General features: G+C 39.8%; 1 protein-coding gene and 1 long non-coding RNA gene across 7 annotated transcripts in view; both read right to left on the reverse strand.

Moving 5' to 3' along the window:
- LOC114480820 (uncharacterized) overlaps nt 1-372 on the reverse strand; it is an 8,274-nt gene extending 7,902 nt beyond the window's left edge. Inside the window, exon 1 of the long non-coding RNA XR_003676170.1 lies at nt 345-372. This is a non-coding gene — a long non-coding RNA (uncharacterized LOC114480820). The remainder of the gene's footprint in view (nt 1-344) is intronic.
- Nucleotides 373-3,650: 3,278 nt separating this feature from the next.
- Nucleotides 3,651-21,503, reverse strand: part of trpm7 (transient receptor potential cation channel, subfamily M, member 7) — a 52,100-nt gene continuing 34,247 nt past the window's right edge. For 2 of the 6 annotated variants that reach the window (XM_028443091.1, XM_028443089.1), the window contains exons 22-41: nt 20,908-21,082; nt 18,775-18,907; nt 17,195-17,373; nt 16,949-17,081; nt 15,207-16,453; nt 14,743-14,834; nt 14,528-14,618; nt 14,373-14,449; nt 12,468-12,505; nt 11,407-11,435; nt 11,119-11,178; nt 10,042-10,065; nt 9,823-9,867; nt 9,645-9,710; nt 7,511-7,794; nt 7,325-7,407; nt 6,642-6,847; nt 5,753-5,804; nt 5,565-5,674; nt 3,651-4,347 (exon numbers count right to left, since the gene is read on the reverse strand). In XM_028443091.1, the coding sequence (XP_028298892.1) occupies nt 4,235-4,347; nt 5,565-5,674; nt 5,753-5,804; nt 6,642-6,847; nt 7,325-7,407; nt 7,511-7,794; nt 9,645-9,710; nt 9,823-9,867; nt 10,042-10,065; nt 11,119-11,178; nt 11,407-11,435; nt 12,468-12,505; nt 14,373-14,449; nt 14,528-14,618; nt 14,743-14,834; nt 15,207-16,453; nt 16,949-17,081; nt 17,195-17,373; nt 18,775-18,907; nt 20,908-21,082 (3,237 nt within the window). In that variant the 3' untranslated portion in view covers nt 3,651-4,234. Of the gene's footprint in view, nt 4,348-5,564; nt 5,675-5,752; nt 5,805-6,641; nt 6,848-7,324; nt 7,408-7,510; nt 7,795-9,644; nt 9,711-9,822; nt 9,868-10,041; nt 10,066-11,118; nt 11,179-11,406; nt 11,436-12,467; nt 12,506-14,372; nt 14,450-14,527; nt 14,619-14,742; nt 14,835-15,206; nt 16,454-16,948; nt 17,082-17,194; nt 17,374-18,774; nt 18,908-20,871; nt 21,083-21,503 lie in introns of all 6 variants that reach the window. The other 4 variants (XM_028443093.1, XM_028443094.1, XM_028443090.1 and 1 more) reach the window with 4 other exon arrangements.

Consider the following 21,503-nt stretch of genomic DNA (forward strand, 5'->3'; position numbering starts at 1 on the left):
AACCCCAATGTTGAAGAACACTGATTTAGAATGGATTTATTTCTATAGTTTTGATCATTTCTGGTCATCTCGTACCTGGAGTGGGACTAAGACCGACACTATTTATTAATTTTTCTCTCTCTCTCTCTGAAGTACCCCCTGTAGCACCACTGTGTACCCCTAGGGATAAACATACCCCCATTTAAAAAATACTGATCTCGAATTACAAGACATTTTTGTCACAAATAATTACCATACAGTACAATATACAATATAATGCAGGAGGACCAGGAATTTTCCCGGTGGGCTGATCAACAATGGGCTGATGGATGGCTATTTTTATTTATTTATTTGCTGTGCTTTACCTTGGTAGCTTTAATAACTCCTCCAGGCTGGCCTATGACGCTGCAGACACAACACAACTGTGTCAGAGACAGAGGTGACGATTGACAGGTCAAGTCATTGGGTCATCTGTCATACCTGGCCCAATGGTCCAATGAGAGGCTACAGAGGCCCAAAAGCCCCCCCCCCCCCCCCACCTTGTCCAATTATCTTTGATGATGACGAGCAGTCGATGAAAACAGAAAAGGGTTAGTGAGAGAAAAAACAACGCTATGGAAGCACAGGAATAACACTGTGAAAAATGGAGAATGCAAGTTAAAAAAAGGGCGTAGCAGAAAAATGAAGAGACCAAAAATATCCTTGTTAAGAGCAAGTGAGCATGAATGCAGTCACAATCACAATCACCATCTGACTCTAGATAGAAATCACAAATACCGTGACCCAACACATTGGTGGATCTGGTTGATCCGGTAGCACAAAGTAACTGAAGTAAAGTCACACTGCAGATGCTTTATGTCAGCCTCCATCAGATGCTGGTATAGCAGATTGTTGCCTGATGATTGTTCAGTATGATGGTGTTATTAAATGCTTGAGTGTTTGTATTTACATCAATGGGGACAGTTGGCAGAGGACCATATGCAGATTGTATTGGGTCGGTGTGGACCAAAAATTCCAGGGCCACATTTTTGTCCCCTGGGCACCCTCATTTTTTGGAAAAATCACAATGAAATGCGAAATCTGGGTGTGATCGGTCCATCACAAACCAGGTTGGAGTTTTTTGAAATTTCACCAATGATTAGAGTTAGGGATGTTACGATATTTTAAACTGACCTAGAATCTGTATATTAATCCGGAACTCCTCAAAAAAATGAATGAAATCTTACATGGGGTAAAGTCCATCTTTGGTAAATGTACTTTTGACGTAATACTGCAAACAGACAAACAGATGAATAAACCAGTTGGTCAAAAAAGTTCATTAATTGTTTCTGCCTTATATTTTCTCATCATCTGTACCTGCTTATTCTGTAGTGTACAGCATTGGTGCTATCTGTGTGTGTGTGTGTGTGTGTGTGTGTGTGTGTGTGTGTGTGTGTGTGTGTGTGTAGAGGGTTTTGTGGAGGCCCGCAGAAATCAAGAGCAGGAGTAATGTGTGTTAAAACGGTAGGAATACGAAAGCACCCAGAAATGAAATAGGCTACATATAATCTTTGAGACTTCATTCTGTCTTTGTGGGCCTGGCATCAAATGGTCCACGGACCCCTGCTGGAGCCCATCCCAGCTGACAATGGGCATAAGGGCAAAATTAACCTTTAACCATCACAAAAAGCATCTCTATTAAAATAAACAGTTGAACCAATGTTTAGGAGCAGCAAAATCAAGTAAACAAAGCTTTGATTCATATATATATTATTTATGGTTTAAGGCCATCAAGTTGTAGGTGGGAGTAAAGGATGAAGATGGAATACATTTCTTTACTTCAGGCTAGAAGCAAACATGGTTGTTGCTGAACTGGTTTTTACAGCAGAAGTTGAAGAGAAAATAAATCTGAGAATAATAGGACATTAGTGGATCAAGAGCTTGAACCACACCCTGGATAGCAGTGGACTCATCTGTTCAGCTGGGTTGGTTTATTTGAGGAGTGTCTCCTCAGGTGACGACAGACCACTCACTGTCTGTCAGACACTCACGTGTGTGTCTGTCAGATGTAAAGAGGACCATTATGACCCTGAGGTAGGTATGTCAGCTCACTAGGACTTATTGAGAAGAGATGAGATCTGACTATGAAATGTGAAACTGCTGAGAAAATACATGACCCGACATCACCTCCTGGATTTAAACTGATAGAGATCTACAGATGATCAGCCCACATGGTGGAGAAACACATCAGTGTGTACAAAGAACTGTGTGTTAGCTCAACTAACTAGACTATAGATTTAGAGTAAACACATCTGAGTTTACTTAACAGAAAATTATCATTAACTTGATGGTTTTATAAACTTTACAGACACTTAAATAGCAAATGTTATGGCACCATTATTTATTTTAGGGCATGTGTCAAACTGAAGCCCCGAGGGCCAAATCCAGCCCTTTAGAGCAGTGTTTCTCAAATGGGGGTACGCAATAGCACTAAAAGGGGCACGTGGGAGAGAGAGGAAAATTAACAAATGAAAGCGTTAAAAATAAGGGGTTTTATGTGTATTTTTTGTTAAAAATGATAATCACACTGAATATTACCAGCAACTCACAAAATGCCCACCAAAACACAAAAAATTGGAAAATGTACTGAATAGTAAAAAGAACAAACAACAAAATATACAAAATGACACCAAAAACACACACATTAAGAGAGAAAAATACTATTATCAGCAACACATGAAATGACGACAATAGACCCACTTAATGAGAAAAATACACAAAAATAACTTAAGAAAAATAAAATATAAGTATCTTTCAACACACACAGAGAATACTTTAAATAATACCAACAAAACACAAAAACAGACAAAATAAGAGAAAAATGTAGTGAATCATAAAAAAGAACAGATAACATGACACCAAAAACACAAAATAATAGAAATGATTTTCATTAGAACATGAACTGAAAATACAAAGGTCAGTCTTGGTCCCACATCAGGAGAAAGAACTATAGAAATAAATGGCACTAAATACTGTTTCATTCAACTTATTTACAAAATCAGATTCTTTAAAATGTGTTATCACTCATTAATTCCATCAATATGCTTTATAGTTGTTATTTCACAGAATTCTGAGAAAAATGTGCAGATGAAAAAGAGGAAAAAGGTACTTGGGCCAGATAAGTTTGAGAACCACTGATCTAGAGCATCCAACATGGCCTGCAGGAGAAAGTCAAAATGACAGAAAAAATATAAACATTACGTAAATTACAAAACAATCAAGTTATAGATATTGTAGTTCTATTCAACTCCACAATATTCACAGGGGCCAGCAATTTTCCCATCCCTGTATCACATGACTGCAGTCATTTTTAACTGCAAATTGTTGAAAGATTATATTCTAATCCCTAAAATTTCATGATTCTGTGACCATTTTTTGTGTAATTGAAAGTGAAGATGCTGAAGGCACTGATATCTGCTTAGATATTGTCAGTGTTTTACACACTGTATGATTAGTTATACATGGAAGTGCAAAATCTGCATCCCACTTGAGTTCAAACTTCTCTATATGTGGCCCCTGAATGTTTGACACTCCTGCTTTAGAGCAAACAAGCAGTTCACTCTTTATCTACGGAGCTAAATAATAATTCAGATCTAAAAATACAAAAAAAAGTTCTGGTCAGACTGAGGCGATGTTGATAAATGTTGAAACTGTTTATTCATTTAAAATGATAATCCGGTACAAAACATATACAGTAATACCCTCATGTTTGTCAGTTCCCCTGAATAAAATATTTCCATCTGTTCAGCTCAGGCTTGACAACAGTATCTATAAGATACACTAGATTGTAATAGTTGATATAGAAATAGTACCTTTGTAACAATAAAAACCTTCAGCAATATTTTGGGTGGACACACGTTCAATACATAAAATTACATACATTTTCCTGTAAAAGTTGCATTGCAATCTGCCCATATGTTTATACGATTCTCAAATTCATGTATATACTTTTTTTTAATAATTAAGAGAAAAAAAAGTTGTGATAAAAGTTGATACATTTATAAAAAGGATGTGTTGAGCAGTGGCTCAACACACAACATGACCAAACAAGGCAACTCCTCACACTTCACAATAAATAAAGCGTCCGCCCGCGTTGCCACGGTACCTCTCCATATGTCCACTTCATAAAAGTGTTTTAAAAACAAACCCACAGCTTTACAGGGTTGATTTGCTTTGGACACATTGTGCAGCTTTTCTATGGACTTGTTCCTGCTGATCACAGCATCTGCCTCATGGACTGACGGGGCTCTCTGGCGCCACCCTCTGGGTTGGGGGGCTCTTCCTGTGGGAAAGACACCTTATCCGGTGTGTACTCGTTCCTCTTCAGATCTGAAAGATGACAGAAGAATGCAGCTGAACGACTGAAGGTTTTAGTTTCTGATAAGATTTTAGATAATGGATTGGATCAAATATTGAAAATGGGTTCAATTTTGGTTTTAATCCGTTTCAAACCCTTCCTGCCCAACTCAGAACCCCACAGACTATTGATGTTTTTACAGACTTTTATTAATTTATTACCAGAGCATTCTGATAACTATGTTTTATTGATTTTATTCAGTGTTGGTTTTATTATTGCTTTTATCTGTTGATTTTGTTCTGTCCCTGTTTATATTTATTAATATTATTATTATTATTATAAACCCTTAGTTTGTGTTGTTCAAAACTTTTGGGTAACTGATTCAAAAAATATGGATTATTATAATCCCAGCAGTGTGTTGGATTCAGGCTGGATATTAGGAACAAAATATCATTTCAATAAAATTACAAATAAATTACATTTATCATGCAGCAGATACACATTTATTTATTGATATTTTTTTAACTGATTTTCAAACTATACAGTTGAATGCATTTTTTAGACTAGTTCACCCTACAGACCAATAAGGTAGAATTAAAATAATCCTGTCAAAATCAAACAATATTCTACTATAACTCTGTCATTCTTTACTGCAGTCACTCTCTCATTCTGAGAGAAAGTCTGAGGTGTTTCTTCACTGTCAGCTGCTCAGGTGCATCATTTACCTCCTCACAGAGATAGACATGACAGTTTGGGACAGAATTACACAAAAGAAGAAAAAGGCTGAATGTGATTTTTTATTTTATTTTTTCAAATGTCTCAAGGTTTAAATTTTAAGTTTAAATTTGAAGCATATGGAATGTATATTTGCTTTTACCCTTCTTTTTTTATGTGGCAGAAATTATATTATATTATTAAAGGTATATCTATTTTATTTTATTTTTGTTTCTTCAAATAATGACCATTTGAGTGACCCCATGCTGACTACCACACGAGAGCCCTAATTATCTGGATTTTGTAATCTTAAAAGGTTTGGATCTGGATCAAACTGATACAAAACATTTTTGCTTTGAACAAAATATTAAGACGGATTAGGTGATTCTGGATAGTAAAAAAAAAAAAAAAAAAAGATTTCAAAATCTGGACAGCTTTGATCCAGATTACACCTTTTAAACAAATAGGCCCTAGCGTTTGTGAATGTGTTCTGTTTACTGGATCACTATTAAGATACAAAGAGAAACAAACTAACCAGGAAGTTTGAGTTTCCGACAGCAGGAGTTGCAGTGATGCTTAGCACGAAAGTTTCTGATGGCATCATCGCCCAGGTTGGCCGGTCCAAAAATCATATCGTACGATGTGCTGCAGAACACACGTGTCGGTTAGGAAGGGACTGGGGACTTTGGAGGTGTGTGTGTTAGAGGGGAGGGGAAGACTTACCCCTTCTCTCCACTCTTGATCACAGATGGATCTGTAAGAATCTCCCCAACACCTGAAAATAAAGATGCAAACACACTAAATATCAGCGACAGAGGAAACTCTTCCTTTAGCTCCTGAACTCCATGTGAAGTTAGAACCTGTAAACGTTAGAGCTGCTGGGACAATAACGGACACAGATGAAGACACAGTTTAGACCTCGTAGATCAACAAACCAAAGGTATTTCTCCTGAAAAACGGGACAATTTACTTCACAATCAGTGGGTTTGTTGACAAATGGTCATGTGAATTGAACTTGGAAAAAGTTTCACATATTGCATTATGGGATTGGGAATCCCATAGAACTGGGGTGTCAAACTCATTTTAGTTCAGGAGCCAAATACACACCAGTTTGATCTCATGGGGGCCGCAGCTCTTAGGCAGAGAACACAAGCAGTTCTTAATATTACTGTGAACTATAGTTTGGATAAATTTGTGTATTTTGGAGATGTTGAGTGTTTTTAGTCTCATTTAGTATTTTATGGAGTCATTCTTGTGTAAATTTTCCCATCATTTTGTGTATTGTTTCTAACATTTTGTGTATTTTGGGTCAGTTCGTGTATTTTTGTCATATTTTATTGTATTTCTGTTGCATTTTGTGTACTTTTGTAGTAAATTTGTGTACTTCCAGTATTCTTTTGTATATTCTATTGTAATTTTATAAGTTTTTGGAGTCATTTTGTGCCTTTACTTTGGTGGCTGCCAGTTTCCCATATCTCTCTTGTTAAAAAGAGAGAGAGGAAAGTTATTTAAGGTTAATTGCAGACGGTATAGTTGTTTCGTAATATCCGACATAATTTGTTTGATGGAGAACCTTCTAATTCTAAGTCAAAGGCAGTGTGTGAGAGTTTACCCTGCAGGTCCAGCACCAGCAGCTCTCCTCGAGTGTACTCAAAGGTCCAGTGGCTGAAGGCCAGCATGGTCTCCTCCAGCAGGTTTGTGGGAACAATCTCGTCTCCATTGTTGTTGTTGAACTTCCTGAACTCTCCAGTGATGCACTCCTCGATAGCAAACCACTGTCCAGCTGAATGGCAGTAGAGCAAATACACCTCCAGGAACCTGGACACAGTGAGCAGAGCTCGCTTCTTTATTCAACAACCATCCCTGTATAGAGTTGTCTGGATAGCTGAGACATCAAAGGAATATTACAACACTTTCATATAAAGGCATGACCTTTTAAACATGATAAATTAGGGCTGGGCAATATGGACCAAAATTCACATCTGTTTTTTCTTAAAATTAAGCAGTGTTATTATTTATGCTGTTCCACATGTTGTAAACAAAGCTCTGAGCTTCTACGGGAAGCAGGAGGGTCAAATGTCATCTCGCTGCTGGTCCTTAAAAATCTTTTTACTTGGTTTTATTCTGTGAACTTTTGAATTTATTATTTCCCAGTCACTGTGTTTTTGGTAATTCAAATATACATATATTATGTAAATTATATAAAAATGTGGGAAACTGCAATGAAAACTTTTGACCACTGGGGGGGCAACGATTCATCTCACAGGGCTTTTAATGGTCCTCACACAGGTTTACCTTGGAGAATAAGGGATGGTCTTCGGTCGGATTTGGTTGAAGGCAAAGGTTAACTTCTGAGCCGCTCGTTGTTGTTGAATTTCCTGAAGGAGAAAAAGACATTAAAAGTCACCACAACATCTCAGCACAGGAAGAGGTTTTAGTCGGGTATGTGATGTTTAGTGATGTTGGACTGGGGCGTCTCACCCTGAGACAAAGATGCAGCACAGTGTCCTCCTTGTAGATGCTCTGCCATGTTTGGACCACTTCAGGAAGGAAGGACTTGACGATGTACAAGTGTCCTGGTTTCAGGATATCGTACTCTGACCAGGTGCAGAGCACCTTGAGGGCCCGTCTGAGACCTCCGCCCATTTCCTCCTTGCTGAGGAACTCAATTCTGGCACAGAGGCCCCGCTGAGCCCAGGAAGACATGCTGTTGTTGATGGTGTTGGGGGAGCTCTCCTCCAAACGGTACACAGTCACTGGTTCTCCTGAAGGACACACAGCAGGTCTCAGAAGCACAAACTCATCCTCTGACACATCATCATTAGACCATTAATCATTAGTCTATTTAAAGTGTAAGTACACCCCCAGGTTTTTGCTGACCTACTACTAGGGGCAAATTCAACAAATGCCTTGATTATGGGCGTTGCTCCCAGAGTATTTAAGACACACCCACACTGCTGCACAGTTCCACATGGAGCTGTCAATCAATGCTCACTGGGGGCTGTGACAGGAGGAAACCTAGTCCCTCCTCCCATCTTTCATAGAAGGGGCGGGGCCAACAGTGACATCAATGATCCAAAAAGACATCACTGATATAGTTTCAGACAAAAGCTAAATTGAATAGTAAAAGCCGCCGCTCAACCCATAGAGGGCAGTCACTGATATTTCACAGTTAAAAACGATACATTTAATTACTTTGACTAAAATGAGAAGAGTGGGACAGGGATAAATAAACTATATTACTTAATACCTAATCATATACAGTATGTAGTCAGCAGAATAAAAGTGGTTTTAGGTTGTACTTAAACTTTAAAGCAACTGATAGATTAAATACGTTTGAGTAAGAAACCACTAATTTGTCTCACTCGAAGAATAAGCTGAAGGCGTATTTGTTGATTGTTCCCTGATGTTTTTTAAAACACGTGCATTGATCAACAACTGGAACACTAGGTGATCAGTAAAGTAAGCTTTGTGTTTCCCAGTTAGCTGTAATGTGAGTACGTTATTGATCAGACAGTATTCTTAAAATACCAGCAGGTGGATTAACCACTGACTGGGTACTGACCTGTTTTAGGGTTGGGTTCAGGATGAACATTTCTTCTCAACCTTTTACTTTTGAATCTGGTCGATGCAATACTTCACCAGCATGAATGAAAACCACAGCAACATTTTTTAAATCTTTTGTTTTTCAATAGTCTGTATTCACTGGTGACTCAATAGATCATCGTTGATCCTTACAGATCCCTCTCCACAGTTCGGCACGCTTATGGTGCGTGTTCACGTGGAGGGCACGTGTTTAACCCCCACGAGTGACACACAGCGGTAGTCATAGCTATCGGAGAAGCAGAGGAGCTTGAAAAACCTCCTGCATCATTTAAGTTCCATGTACTGTATGTGAGCATTTTTGCTTCCCTGTAAATCATGGCCATATATTTGAAGTGACATCACTCTGGTGTGTCAGTGACAGGAACTCAGACAAAGGCAGCGCAACAACCACATATCACCGTGGTATTTAAACGGCCCTTAGCGACAGATTCCGACAGGGCTAAAGCTATAACAGAAACTATTGGGGCTATTTATAGTTGCGCACATGAGGCCATATTCCATTGCACAAAACAAGGGGTTTAAACTTATGCCAAATGTGCTTGAGCCACGTTATGAGATCCCACTGCAAACCACTTCAGTGAGAAGATCATGCCTATTCTTTATGAGCAGGAAAAGATCAAAGTTGTTGCTAAATTATCCCAGGCATCATCTGATGCTCTCACCACAGACAGGTGGACCTCTACCCTGACAGTCAAACAGGCACAATTTTTTAAATATAGAAGGTATCATGCCTTCTATTGCACTTTAATTTGTTTTTACAAGAATTACATTTTTTAGTCACACATTGGATGGACATCCTGAGTTGAATGTTGTTTTTATTTAATGAGCAAAAAGTCCTTGCAATAAGTGTTCCCACAAAATAAATGGAGAGCGTCTTTTTTTTTTTGCTGATCCACAAAAATGATTTAATCTGCACCACAAGTTTTTTATCCATTGCACCACTAGTATTCACCCTTCCTCATTTTCCAACTGTGCTTAAGTTTCCATCATCCCCAGAACTCCTTCTTACCTCGTGATGGTACGGGGGTGAAGGGGATGCTCTGAGAAAGCCTCATTAAGTTGTTACGCTCCACAGCTGCAGAAAGACAAAAACACATGAACGCTCAGACAAACGCTGCACTAGAGGAGACAGAAGTCGATCTGTGGTACTGTTCAGGACAAAAACTCCTCCACCAACCAACGCTTACCCGAGTACTGGTAACTTTCCATTGGCTTGAATGGGGAGCCGATAGCTAGAAGGTAAAAAAAAAACGTTAGCTTTTTTGGAGCTTTCCACAGTGGAGTATGTGTCTTGTAGTTTCCATGCCTACAATGACTACTGTACTGGATGGTGCATTAATTGCCTTTAATGTTTAGGTCATAAATAGGGAGGGGGGAGGGGTCCTGATGGAGCCTATCCAACTTACGTGGATCAAAAGGCACTGAGAGGCCTTTACCAAATTGAAGCGAGCAGCACAGATGGGGTTCAAAAGAAGAATTGGAGTCAGTTATTAGTTACATTACAACGCAGCACTTAAAATCTTTTGTTTACACATTATTATTATTATTATTATTAATGTAGCATAACTCATAAGGGGGCTTGAATAAAATGGGTTGAGGAGTTGCAGGATTAAAAATGAGTTGAAGTTCCAACATTTGTCAGTAGATGTCTCTGTTCTACTTCATCACAACAAAAATACAAAAGCTCCACTGTAAAAACACTTAAAAGGCTTTAAACATATAAATGTACTATCACTCAATTCCAACAATAACCTGTTTATGTAGTTTGCCTACAAAACAAACGGTAGAAAATGACTAACTAATGACACCATGTTGAGTTTCTTATTTACGTTATTACTGAGCAGCAACTGAGCTTCTAACAAGTCAAAGCTATAAATGACAGACTGCTGTAGGTCTAGGGCTGCACGATTATGGCCAAAATGATAATCACGACTATTTTGATCCAAATTGTAATCATGATTATAATGACAATTATTCATCATGTTAGGGAAAATTCTGATTCTTTTGCTCCAGTTTAAAAACAATATATGAACTGTTTACAGTGCAAAATGAAGCTTTAAATATATATATATATATATTAAAAAAAAGAAATTAACCCAATAATTTAAAATGTACCAAAGGTGAACTGAATATACTATGACTGAGTGCTTTCACAAATTGCAACTTATTGCAGCTCATAGCTCTCAAAGCTGTTGCTGACTAAAGGCTGAGAAAGTGTCTGTTTTGGTATGCAGCACAGCCTACATTTTAATTGTAAATATTGCCGACGATCAGGCTAATTTAATCGTGGCAAACAAAATCGTGATCACGATTAAAATTTCATTAATTGTGCAGCCCTATGTAGGTCTTTTCCTCAATTAATCATCCTTACACCGAGGTTACAATACTGTTTTTGTGGATCAGTTACCAGGTTAATCTGCTTGCATGTACTGTAAATGAGAAGAAAGCAATAGGCTTTATGTAGAAATATCAGTGAAACTTACAGTCCTTTCTCACTCCAAGGTCGCCAAGATGAGGTGCATAGAGAGAAGTGGAAGCTGTTACTACAAAAGAAGAATTGCATATTTAAACTTCTGGGAAAAAAATATGCGCAAAGTATTTCCCATTGAATTATATGTCATGCAGATTCATACAGTGTTTAGTAAAACAGCTTTATTTATACATATAAACATGCTTAAACTGTTTATGTAATACTTCATTATCTGGAGTGGGAATGCAGTCAGAAACACTTTAGAAGCAGGTGAAAGAACTTCAGTTAAAGTGAATCTTACTGTTCAGTGTGTCCTCCCCGGGGGCTCGTCTGACAGCCAAGAGAAAAAAATGGGTGAAATAAACATGCAGCAGCTGAATTATGGCACGTTCACACCAAACGTGTCAAAAGCGTCAACATCATCAGGTTTACATAGACAACACATGGTGGATGCGCTTCTAGTGAGTATCAGAGGTACCGCTGTGCTTCCCGCGCCTACTGTGCGATGTGTTTTGAAGCTTTTCACGCGGCGGACAATGTGCGTTTTGAGATTTCAAGCTTTTTACGTGCGTCCGTTGCCTCCAACACAGCCAATGCTGGAGTTGGGATTGTTAAACTTTTGGGGCATATAGCGACGCGTCGACCAATCAGGAGCGTTCCCCAACCGTGACGTATTCAAAAGAATAAGAAAAAAAAAACACTAACCGGAGGCAGATGGACAGGCGCTCTTCTGCTGGACTAGAGCGCCTGTAGTTGGTGTCCTGGTAGGGCGCTGATGCGGGTCAGCAGGCCATGAAACTGGGCACGGGAGAGACCGAAGTAGCGCTGAAAGCGACTCTCATTCGAGTGCAGCTTTGGTGAATCCAGAAATGGCGCTGAGGCGCAAATAAAGCCAAGCCACTCTCTGGATAATGTAGAGTCGATGAACGGGAGTCAGAGGCGGCGTGTTCAGCAAGAAACTCCAAACTTTATTCTCCATTCAACCATACTTCTCTATAACCCTCTAACATCACAGTGCACACACAGTCACACCAAAATACATCCAATCGGAAACACCGCCTTCTCAACACAATGTTCCCCACCACTTCACAGTCACTGGGTGAATTATGAACGTAACTGATCGCCACAATATCATCCATTGTATAAACACCACCGGCAACAGAGAAGCCCCTCCCCTCAATGCGCTCTCTTCCCAACTTGTTTGGATGAGCATCCCGAGCATCTTCGATGCTGGTGACAAGTGTACTGATTCAATGAGCACAAGCATCCAACTAGGGGCGTGAGGCACGATTTTGACGCCCGAAACACGTTTGGTGTGAACGTACAATTAGAGATGAACCAGTATAAACATGTAGCACTTACAGGCTGCTGGCTTGGGCTGATTTTACTTGAACTCGTTCCTGAAAAACAAAATGAAGTGTTTAAAGAAACTCAACTTGCATTAAAGACATTTTTCAATATATATTTTGAGTAACTGAACTCCTGCTTTCTCCTGACCTGCCACTACGAGGGAAATTCAAAAAAATGCTTTGATTATGGGCGAAGCTCCTGGAGCAGTTAAGACACGCCCAGTCTGTACTAACTAGCTACTCATTACTCAATATACCCTGGGTTCCCACACTTCTTTCACAATGATTTTTCAAAAGTTTTCTAAAATATTTTACCAAATTTCCATGACGTTCTGAAGTGCTAAGATCTTTTTTTGCATATGCATTTCCTTGTTTTTAGCGTAAGCCAGCTTAAGTGCTTACGCACAGTTTTATAAAAGTCGGAGAGTGAATTTGCGAGATCTCAGATTCTCGTTCACTTTCACTTTGAGATAACGCTTAACATCTGTGGGGTTTAACATATTTTAAACATTATAATAAAATAGGCCATATTTCCAAAACGTTCCCAAAAGAGTTAAAATAAAAAAAAAAAAAACGTTTTTCAAATTCTGACATTTTGCAATTAAATATGACAAATTTAAATACTTTGACTAGAATGTTGAGAATTAAACCAGGATCAATCAACAGCACTACTTTATACCTAAATATATTTGTATTCAGTTTATTCATGTTTAGTTACTCTTTAAGAACAAAAATATATTTTGCCAATCACGAGGCAGCACTTTAACACATTTACAGTTTACCCCAGTCGAGGCGAAGACAATACGCAGAAGTTCGAACAATTGATTATTCAAAGGCATACTGTGTAACTTTTGGCCACTAGGGGCACTAGACCGGTAACTTTCACGCAAGCGCCCCTAGTGGCCACAAGCACTGCAGCACTGTCGCAAAAATCAACAAACAGTCAGTCGGGCCAGCCTCTCGTCTTTTGATTGTGTATGCAGACAGTAGTTGACCTGTAACTTCGGGATAAGGATTGGCTCTAAGGGCTGGGCTCGCACCGTGCCTACAGTCTGGTGGAGCAGCCGCCACTGCCGCCCTCCTCTCCCCGTCACTGGAGTCCCGGCGCTCGGCCTTCATTGCCGTGTCGATGGCGCTCCCCCCCCACTCCCTGGCCTCGCCGCAGTCTTTGGCCCCCTTCGCCAAGGGTCAGTGCGGCGGCCCTGGTACCGATATTGCAGGTATTGGCCAAAACCACTATCGACCCGATATGATAGTGCAAATCATATATACTTTTATTACTTATTTTGTAGTGTGGAATGTTAGAAAAGTCTTGATCAAGAGATTAATTGATTAAAAAAACAAAATAACCGATTTCAATATCGGATCAGGCCACCTCTATTATTCAAGAACAATTATCATGACTAAAGTAGTAGAAGTAGTTTATCATATGAGAAGGTTTTTTTCAAACACTGTCGACTTGCTGGGATTTCCACTCACATCTCATGGGTTTACAGAAACAGATTTACACTCAACATTCAACATGTCACTTGTTCACACTGATGAGCACAGAATGGACCATGCCAGGTTGTAACCTCTGTTGCTCAATCAGAGAGTCTTGGATCAGCAGGTAAATTACTGATAGCTAAATGAAAAACTTTGGGCTCCCTAAAATATTTTAACATTATCTGATATTTCCTAGTGAGAAAACACTTATTTCCAACCAAATATTGACTTTCTGATGGCCTAAAAATAAGTTAAAACTTACCAAACAAGGGTTAGCTACAGTATAATCCAGTCCCCAATAGAGCTACTTTAGAGTGTAATAATAAAAATATTAACAAATGTCTTGATAGAAGGTCAAATAATGAAAGCAGTTATGAATTCAAGTGGCAATAATGTGAGTTTTTTCAGGTGTACAGGACTAAATCAAACTAACCAGTATTGCAGCCCTGGGGTCCTCGTGAATGAGGATGTCTTCAGCCGACACTCTGCTCTTGTCTTTTTTTACCAGAGCTGTGGAAACACAATTGTCTGTTAACATATGGAATTAGGTGGGATCTCAGTACACGAACATCTGCTTTGTTGGCTCACTTGTGTCTGGATGGAGAAACAACGGTTTCCTGTCAAACTCTGTGAAGCCAGCGTAAGAGTTGACTGCTCTGATGAGTCCTTGAGAGTGAGCCTGCAACACAAGTGGAAAGATTTAGCATGGTTTAAAGGTTCATCGTTGTCCAAACATTCCAAAAAACTCACACGAGCAGTAATTATTTGAATATAATCTAAGTATAAAATAATAATCATTTTACCTGTGATCTGATCTTTGTGGAGGGGCTCTTATGTCTGTGGTGTGTGGCTTCTATGGGAGTGGAGTGCTGGAGCTCCACATTGTCTTTGTGTCCTAAACACAAAGGATGAAAATCAATCACTGCATGGTAATCAGATGATATGACACAAAACAAAAGGTTAATCAGTTTCTTAATTAAAAATCCTAACCTTCACCTGACAATTAAAACCACCATCATTTTTTTTAATTAAATCATACCAGTTCTTCGTTGGACCAAACACTCACTTCAGTCACATCAATCATAAAACCACAATATCACCCAGAAACAGAGGAAACGAGTTAGGGATCAAGGCTCAGAGGCAGCAGATAGAGGAAAGGCAAAGACACCAGCTCAACATCCACTGGGATCCTGATGTGGAAATGTCATGCCCCCCCCAGCACCCGGCACACGCAGCCCTCCACTGAAGCTTGGACTTGAACTCAAACCTCTTGTTGTCTTTGGCCTTTGAGGTGGATTCTTTCCGTTTTTATGGCCTTTAGGCCCACCCTGAGGCTCACAGCTGGAAGATGCTGGTCCTGATGCCCCAAGCTGCTTTCTTCTTGTTTTGTGGGGTTTCCTGGGTACTGCAGCAGGAACTGGTTTCTCTCTCGGTGAACCACTCAGGTGTAGAGATAAATCTGAGTTTGTTTTCCTTAGACGTGGAGGGTGTGGTCTTCCCTCGTCGTCACAGAACGCCTCATTGATGTACCCACCTTTGACACCCCCCTCCCCCTCCTCTCTGTCTAACATCTCTGTGATTTCAGGCTTTACAGTGCAAGCAGGCAAGCAAGCAGGCTGAGCAGATCTTGGGGTTGCAGCAATGACAATAACAGTAGGATACGCACACACACAGCTTTCATCACCACTTTTACCCTCATCCTCATACTTACCCACAAAAGCCCCAAACTCTACAGAGGTAATGTCGGGCGGAGGTGGTGGCAAGTTGAGCCCAGCTAGAGCAAGTTCAGGGTGGCTGGAGCCACTGGGATGGAAAGGGGAGCTGCTGATGCTGAAGTGGGCCCTGGTGGAGGGCACATTAGGCAGGCTTGATGGGGAGTCGGAAAGGCCCGGCTCGTGTGGACGGGTCAGCTTACTGTGGGTGAGTGACTGGCTTGCAAGTCGCAGCTCCGGAGGGGAAACGCCCACAGCCCTTTGGACTAAGGCACTAGAGCCGGCACTGCCTGATGGGCCAGCCTCTGCAACAGAATGTCTAAACCCAAAAAAGCCCCTCCTCTCTGGACTCAGCGCTGGTGTCAGGGTGGGGTCCGGCCCCAGCTCTGATCCAAGACTAGGCCAGGCATGCCGCCGACTCTCCATCCCAGAACCTGCATCTGCACTGATTCTGAAAAGTGATTCGGCGATATTAGCTCCTGTCTGAGGAAAAGAGGAGCCAAAGTAGGCCGCCACGCTGCGCTTAGCTACTATGGACGATTTAGAGAGTGGACCAGTGTCTGTTGCTGCAGGGCCAATGCTGGGGACCATGTTCTTAGACAAGCTGAGTTCTCGTGTGATCTGATTATGGACTTTGCTGGCCTCTGACGCTCTCTGAGCAGTGAGAGTCTTCAGGGTATCCACAGTCAGGGCTGAGAGGTCCTGCAGGTGCCCCATCTGGGAATCCAACGTGTGGAATGAGCGTTTGATGAAGTTCATTTTGTTCAAAACTTCCTTTATCTGCAAACACATGGTCTCCACCCTAAAGATTGAGAAAGAAAATAAAAAGTTAAACTCAACCACAATTCCTAATCTTGTGCTCTTATTAGGGTTGGTACATCAGCACAATTTCCCAATTAGCTCATGTCCGACTGTAGTCTCAACTTCAAACCGATCATTGGTTCGATTTTTGCTGATTATTGAACTTTGGTTTAACATTCAGCTGCCAAATTATTTAACACCTCACAGCAACTTCAATACTGTATAGTGTAATTGAAATATCAAAAAAAGGAGGATTAGAAAAATGTAAAAAATCAATCTTTGGAAATGTAAAAATCAATTTATTGTCAATTATAAAATTGCGATATCGTATTTTCCCCCCACCACCCATAGTGCCTATGTCCAATAACATGCACTTACAGTATGAACTGTTTTTCAATAAGAATTGATCAAAACTTAATAGTATTCCCTCCCTCATACCTGGATTCACTTTAAAATCACAAGCTCTTTAACCTGCGAGTAATAATAACCATTGCACCTTTCTGAGGTAAGACGGATGCGTTCCTCACTCCCCGTGTGGAACTGATCATCCTTTTCATGAAAGTACGTCTCCACACATTGCTCCTCAAAATCATGAAGCTTTTTTTGGTCTTCTTCCGTCAGAAACAGCTCTGAAAAGGAAGAGTATACATTTCACAGTTGATGTTTTTTTTGTACCACAGACAAACAATGTCAATACGTTTGTTTCAGTGGAGCAGAGAGAGGGAGCGCTGTGTAAACATACTTGGTCCATAAGTATTCTCCTTCTTCCTCTTTCGACACATACAGAAGAGAGAGTATATATGGCACAGAAGGATGAAGGGCGGTGGAAGGACAGGCTTTTCATGGTAGGCCATGATGAAATGATAACGCTGGTACTTCCACACCAGATTTGAAATGGACTTCACTTGCAGATACACATTGCTGCGTAAAAAGGATAATGTTGATAAACGACTGAAATACTGGAATTACTGCTATTTTTCAAAACCATGTACTTGTAATCTAAGTCAGTGGTTCTCAAACTTTTTTTGTCTCAAGTACCCCCTTTCTCTAACTTTAGAATACAAGTACCTCCTTTGTCCAACTACCACATTTTGCTCAGAAATCAGTGAATAAACAACTATAGAGCATAATGATTGAATGAATAAGTGATAATACACATTTGAAAGAATCTCATTTTGTAGAATTAAACATGATTTGGTGCTTCCTGACAAGATTTTTTTCTGTAGTTTATTATCTACCATCATCTCCTTCCTGATGTGAGACCAAGACTGACCCTTGCATTTTCAGCTAATGTTAGATAATTTCTATAATCATTTTGTGTGTTTTCTGTGTATTTCGTTGTTTGTCTGTTTTATTATTCAATATGTTTTTCTCCTATTTTTTATGTTGTTGTATGTTGGTATTATTTAAATTATTCTCTTAGTGCTTTTGTTTCTTATGTCATTTTGTATGCTTCTGTTATTTTTGTGTATTTTGTATTGATCTTGTGTATTTTCCTCTCATTTCATGTGACTTTGTTGTCATTTTGTGTGTTGCTGGTAATAGTAAGAATATTTTTCTCTTAGTGTGTGTGTTTTTGTTGTTGTTACGGCCCTCGCCGTATTATTTAGTATTTAGCTTGCGCTCTGGTTGTTTGTTGCTGCCTGGGGTGTGTTCTGTGACAGAGTGAGATGTCTCCCCAAATGGAACAGCTTTGATGATGCTTCCCAGGATTGGCTGCCAGCAGGAGGAGTGGTGGGCAGCCCGGATTGGCTGGGGAGGATGTCACCACTTTCAAAAAGCCAGCGCAACTGTCAGTCGGGGTTCATCAACCTTGACAGCAGCAGCATCTCCTTTGTCCGTAGGAAAAACTCTGTCCCCGAATCCGTTTGTGAAGTGATTATTATTTGTTTTGTTAAGCTTGTCACCTGTATATATCTAGTGCACTTTATTTTCCTTCCTATGTAGTCCGTTTCTTATCATACTCTTGTTTATTGTATGTTGTACCTGCAGGGCAGGCCTTTTTTTGTTCAGGAATAAATTTGTGTTAATTTTTGGAACCCGTTGTCGGTGGTTTTTGGAGACCGAGTTTTATTTTGATTACGTTTTTATGTTGCGTCCTGGAGCTCCTAGACTGGGGCGTAACAGTTGTTGTTTTGTGAGTTGCTGGTAATATATATGTTTTTAACTAAAAATAAAAATTATGAAACCACATATTTTAAAGCTTGCATTTGTTAGTTTTCCTCTCTCTCAAGTATCCCCTGTAGTGTCATTGCATACCCCTAGGGGTACACGTACCTCCATTTGAGAAACACTGATCTAGGTGTAGGAAAGGAGGCTTACTTGAAGAAGGCGATAAGAAGGTTGACCATCAATATATACTGTACAAAGAGGTAGACTGCTTGTAGGAGGGGAGTCAGCCACACTCCTGCTGCACAAAGAGGCTTAACAGCTAAGTCGCTGTTATTGGCACACACTGTGAAGGAAAGAAGTACCTTAGGATGCACACACATACTGCTTAGTCACATTCAGACCCATCTATTGTTCAATAGACCTTTCACACAATAACCGGAAATACGAAATCACAGTGTATGCAGATTTCCGGTAAAATGTTAACACAGCAGAAAGCCGGGCAATTTAAAATGGATCAGAAAGTCTGCACAACTTCCTTCATGAATTTGCCAAAAAATTAGCTTTGCCGACGTGGGAAGAGTCGTGGAGGAAAACTCTGTCACCAAGAAGAAGAAACAGGATAAAGGATAGACAATTTTCCACTAACAAGTTGTCCATAACAACAGGAACAATGACTGCAGACGAGAACACATCACATAAAAAAGAAAACGAGGTTGGATGTAAAATTATCAGTGTCCAAATTAGGGGACGGATCTGGATAAGCATAATGCTTTTTTCCTTTTAAAACAATGTTTAACTGTGGAAGAAGTAATGGAATGTAAAACAGTGAAAATTACAAGTCCAGAGGGACGTAAGATAATAATCTGTTGTTTGCATCGTGCACCTGACTGTAAAATAGATGTGATTTTGCTCTGAATGTCAAATGAATTTCTGTGAATGCAACCATGTCGGAAATGAACTGAATAAATAAAATAAAAAAATAAATAAATAAAATAATTATCACATTAAGTAATGTTAGAGAGCAATCAGGCTAACTGTTACTGAACCGTTAACTAGAATGACAAACCATTAGTGTGTCCGCTTAGACCTAGGGCTAGGGTTATACGGTTATGTATGGATAGTATTGAGGACATGTACTTCTTTACTAAAGCAATATAACAGTCATGGCCGTGATGTTACAAGCAATATGACAACGTGAACATCTTGTGTGTAGCGACAATAGACTAATGTTAAGGTTCCAGGAGGTGGAATTTCTAACCCGCGGGCGGCGGCGGCGTAGCATAATCATGGTCCAGTTTCAAAGCTTTCTTTGCAATTTATTTTCCCTCGACTCCTACCGACGTTAATGGCTGCCGTTTTTTGGCACCGCTCACACACAGACACCCTTTTCCCTTTAGAGGCGTAATCGTTCCAAGGAAAAAGGCTAAGGACAGACTCTGGTTTCAAATGGCAAACGGTGATCCCCAAGACGTAGTTTTCTGCTGCAGACATAAGTACTCCCCTTTTAAATAGTAAACATTGGTCCTTCATCCCACTGAATAGCCTGAACCCATTTTCGTCTAGCTTCACTGTTAACAAGGAAGGAGTGGAACGATAGATAAGGCTGCTTTTGGACATTACAAGAACAGCCCGGTACGCTACAAGAACTCTTGCTCATTGCTAGCGCAATCTTTGTCTTGACCGCAACAGGAAGTAGGTTTCCACAAAGCTTGCGTATTTCCGGTACAATATACGAAAGTTGTGTGAAAGGTCTATTCAAACCTTCTGGGACAGGCAATTAAAGATACAGCTAAAGCAGCAATAGTTGTCATTTTTCCAAGTAAACAACGAGTAATACCAGAATTCTTATTAAAATGGTTAACTGTTCCAGCATTCATTCTTTTGACTGTATATTTTGATTATATTGTCACTTAACTCCTCCCTTGTACAGACTGAAACAATGTGAATTTGACTGTGACAAACAATTTCAAGGATACCATGTCAGGTTATGAAACACAGCCAGAAGCTTTGTTCCACCTGCACATCTTGAAGGCACCTGTCTCATGTGATCATCTCCTACCCACTGACTTTAGCCCAAGCCATTTTAATCGATGAATCAAGGCAGTCAATGCCGTGGTGAAGCAAAAAAAAAAGCCCTGTCGTCCCGTAGAGGCTTGTGTTGGCTGCCCCTATGTGAGAACCAGTTTGTGTGAAAGAGGCTGTGATGGGAAATGATTAGCGCGCCGTGGCTTTGATTTCTAGTGCGTGTTTTGAGTGCCAATCACCTATCATGCTGTGGTGAGGAGCTTTAAATAAAACTGTCCTTACCAGAGTAATCTCCCCTACCATCCGCATCGTCCTTACCATCGATTTCATAAGCATACACTTCCCCATACATCATCCAGTATGGCTGAAAGACTACATCTTTGGCCAGTGTCCAGCTGGGCGCCTCGTTTGGGTACAAAATTGCTTTTCTGGGAACGCCATAGCTCAGTAAGACAATAGCCATAATTATAACAATATAAAACATATTGGCCACCTGTAACAGACACAGAGGGATGACGTCTTAGTATTTTTACCTTTAAACTGAACCAATGCACATAAATTAAAAGGCAACCACATACAGTAGGGTTGGGGTCAATTACATTTTTTTATTACAATTACATCTTTAATTATATTATGATTATGGTGATTAGAGGCAATTATAATTTGAATTACAACTGTTAATTTCCTCTTGAAGATTAATAATTATGTTTTCAATTACTAAAGTTCAATTACGACATAAAACTTATCCTTCCTCTTGTGTTAGCGTTTCTTATGATAATGGGTCGTTTTCAACCCATGTCTTAAATCAGCTGTAAAATACACTACAAATATTATCCATCAACCAATTTGTTTTTCATTGGTTACCTTGTGAGGCTTCCTTATCCATGAAAATATTGGTATTAATATTTGTGGTG

Source organism: Gouania willdenowi, chromosome 3, assembly GCF_900634775.1.
Source record: "Gouania willdenowi chromosome 3, fGouWil2.1, whole genome shotgun sequence".
Lineage (NCBI taxonomy): Eukaryota > Metazoa > Chordata > Actinopteri > Blenniiformes > Gobiesocidae > Gouania > Gouania willdenowi.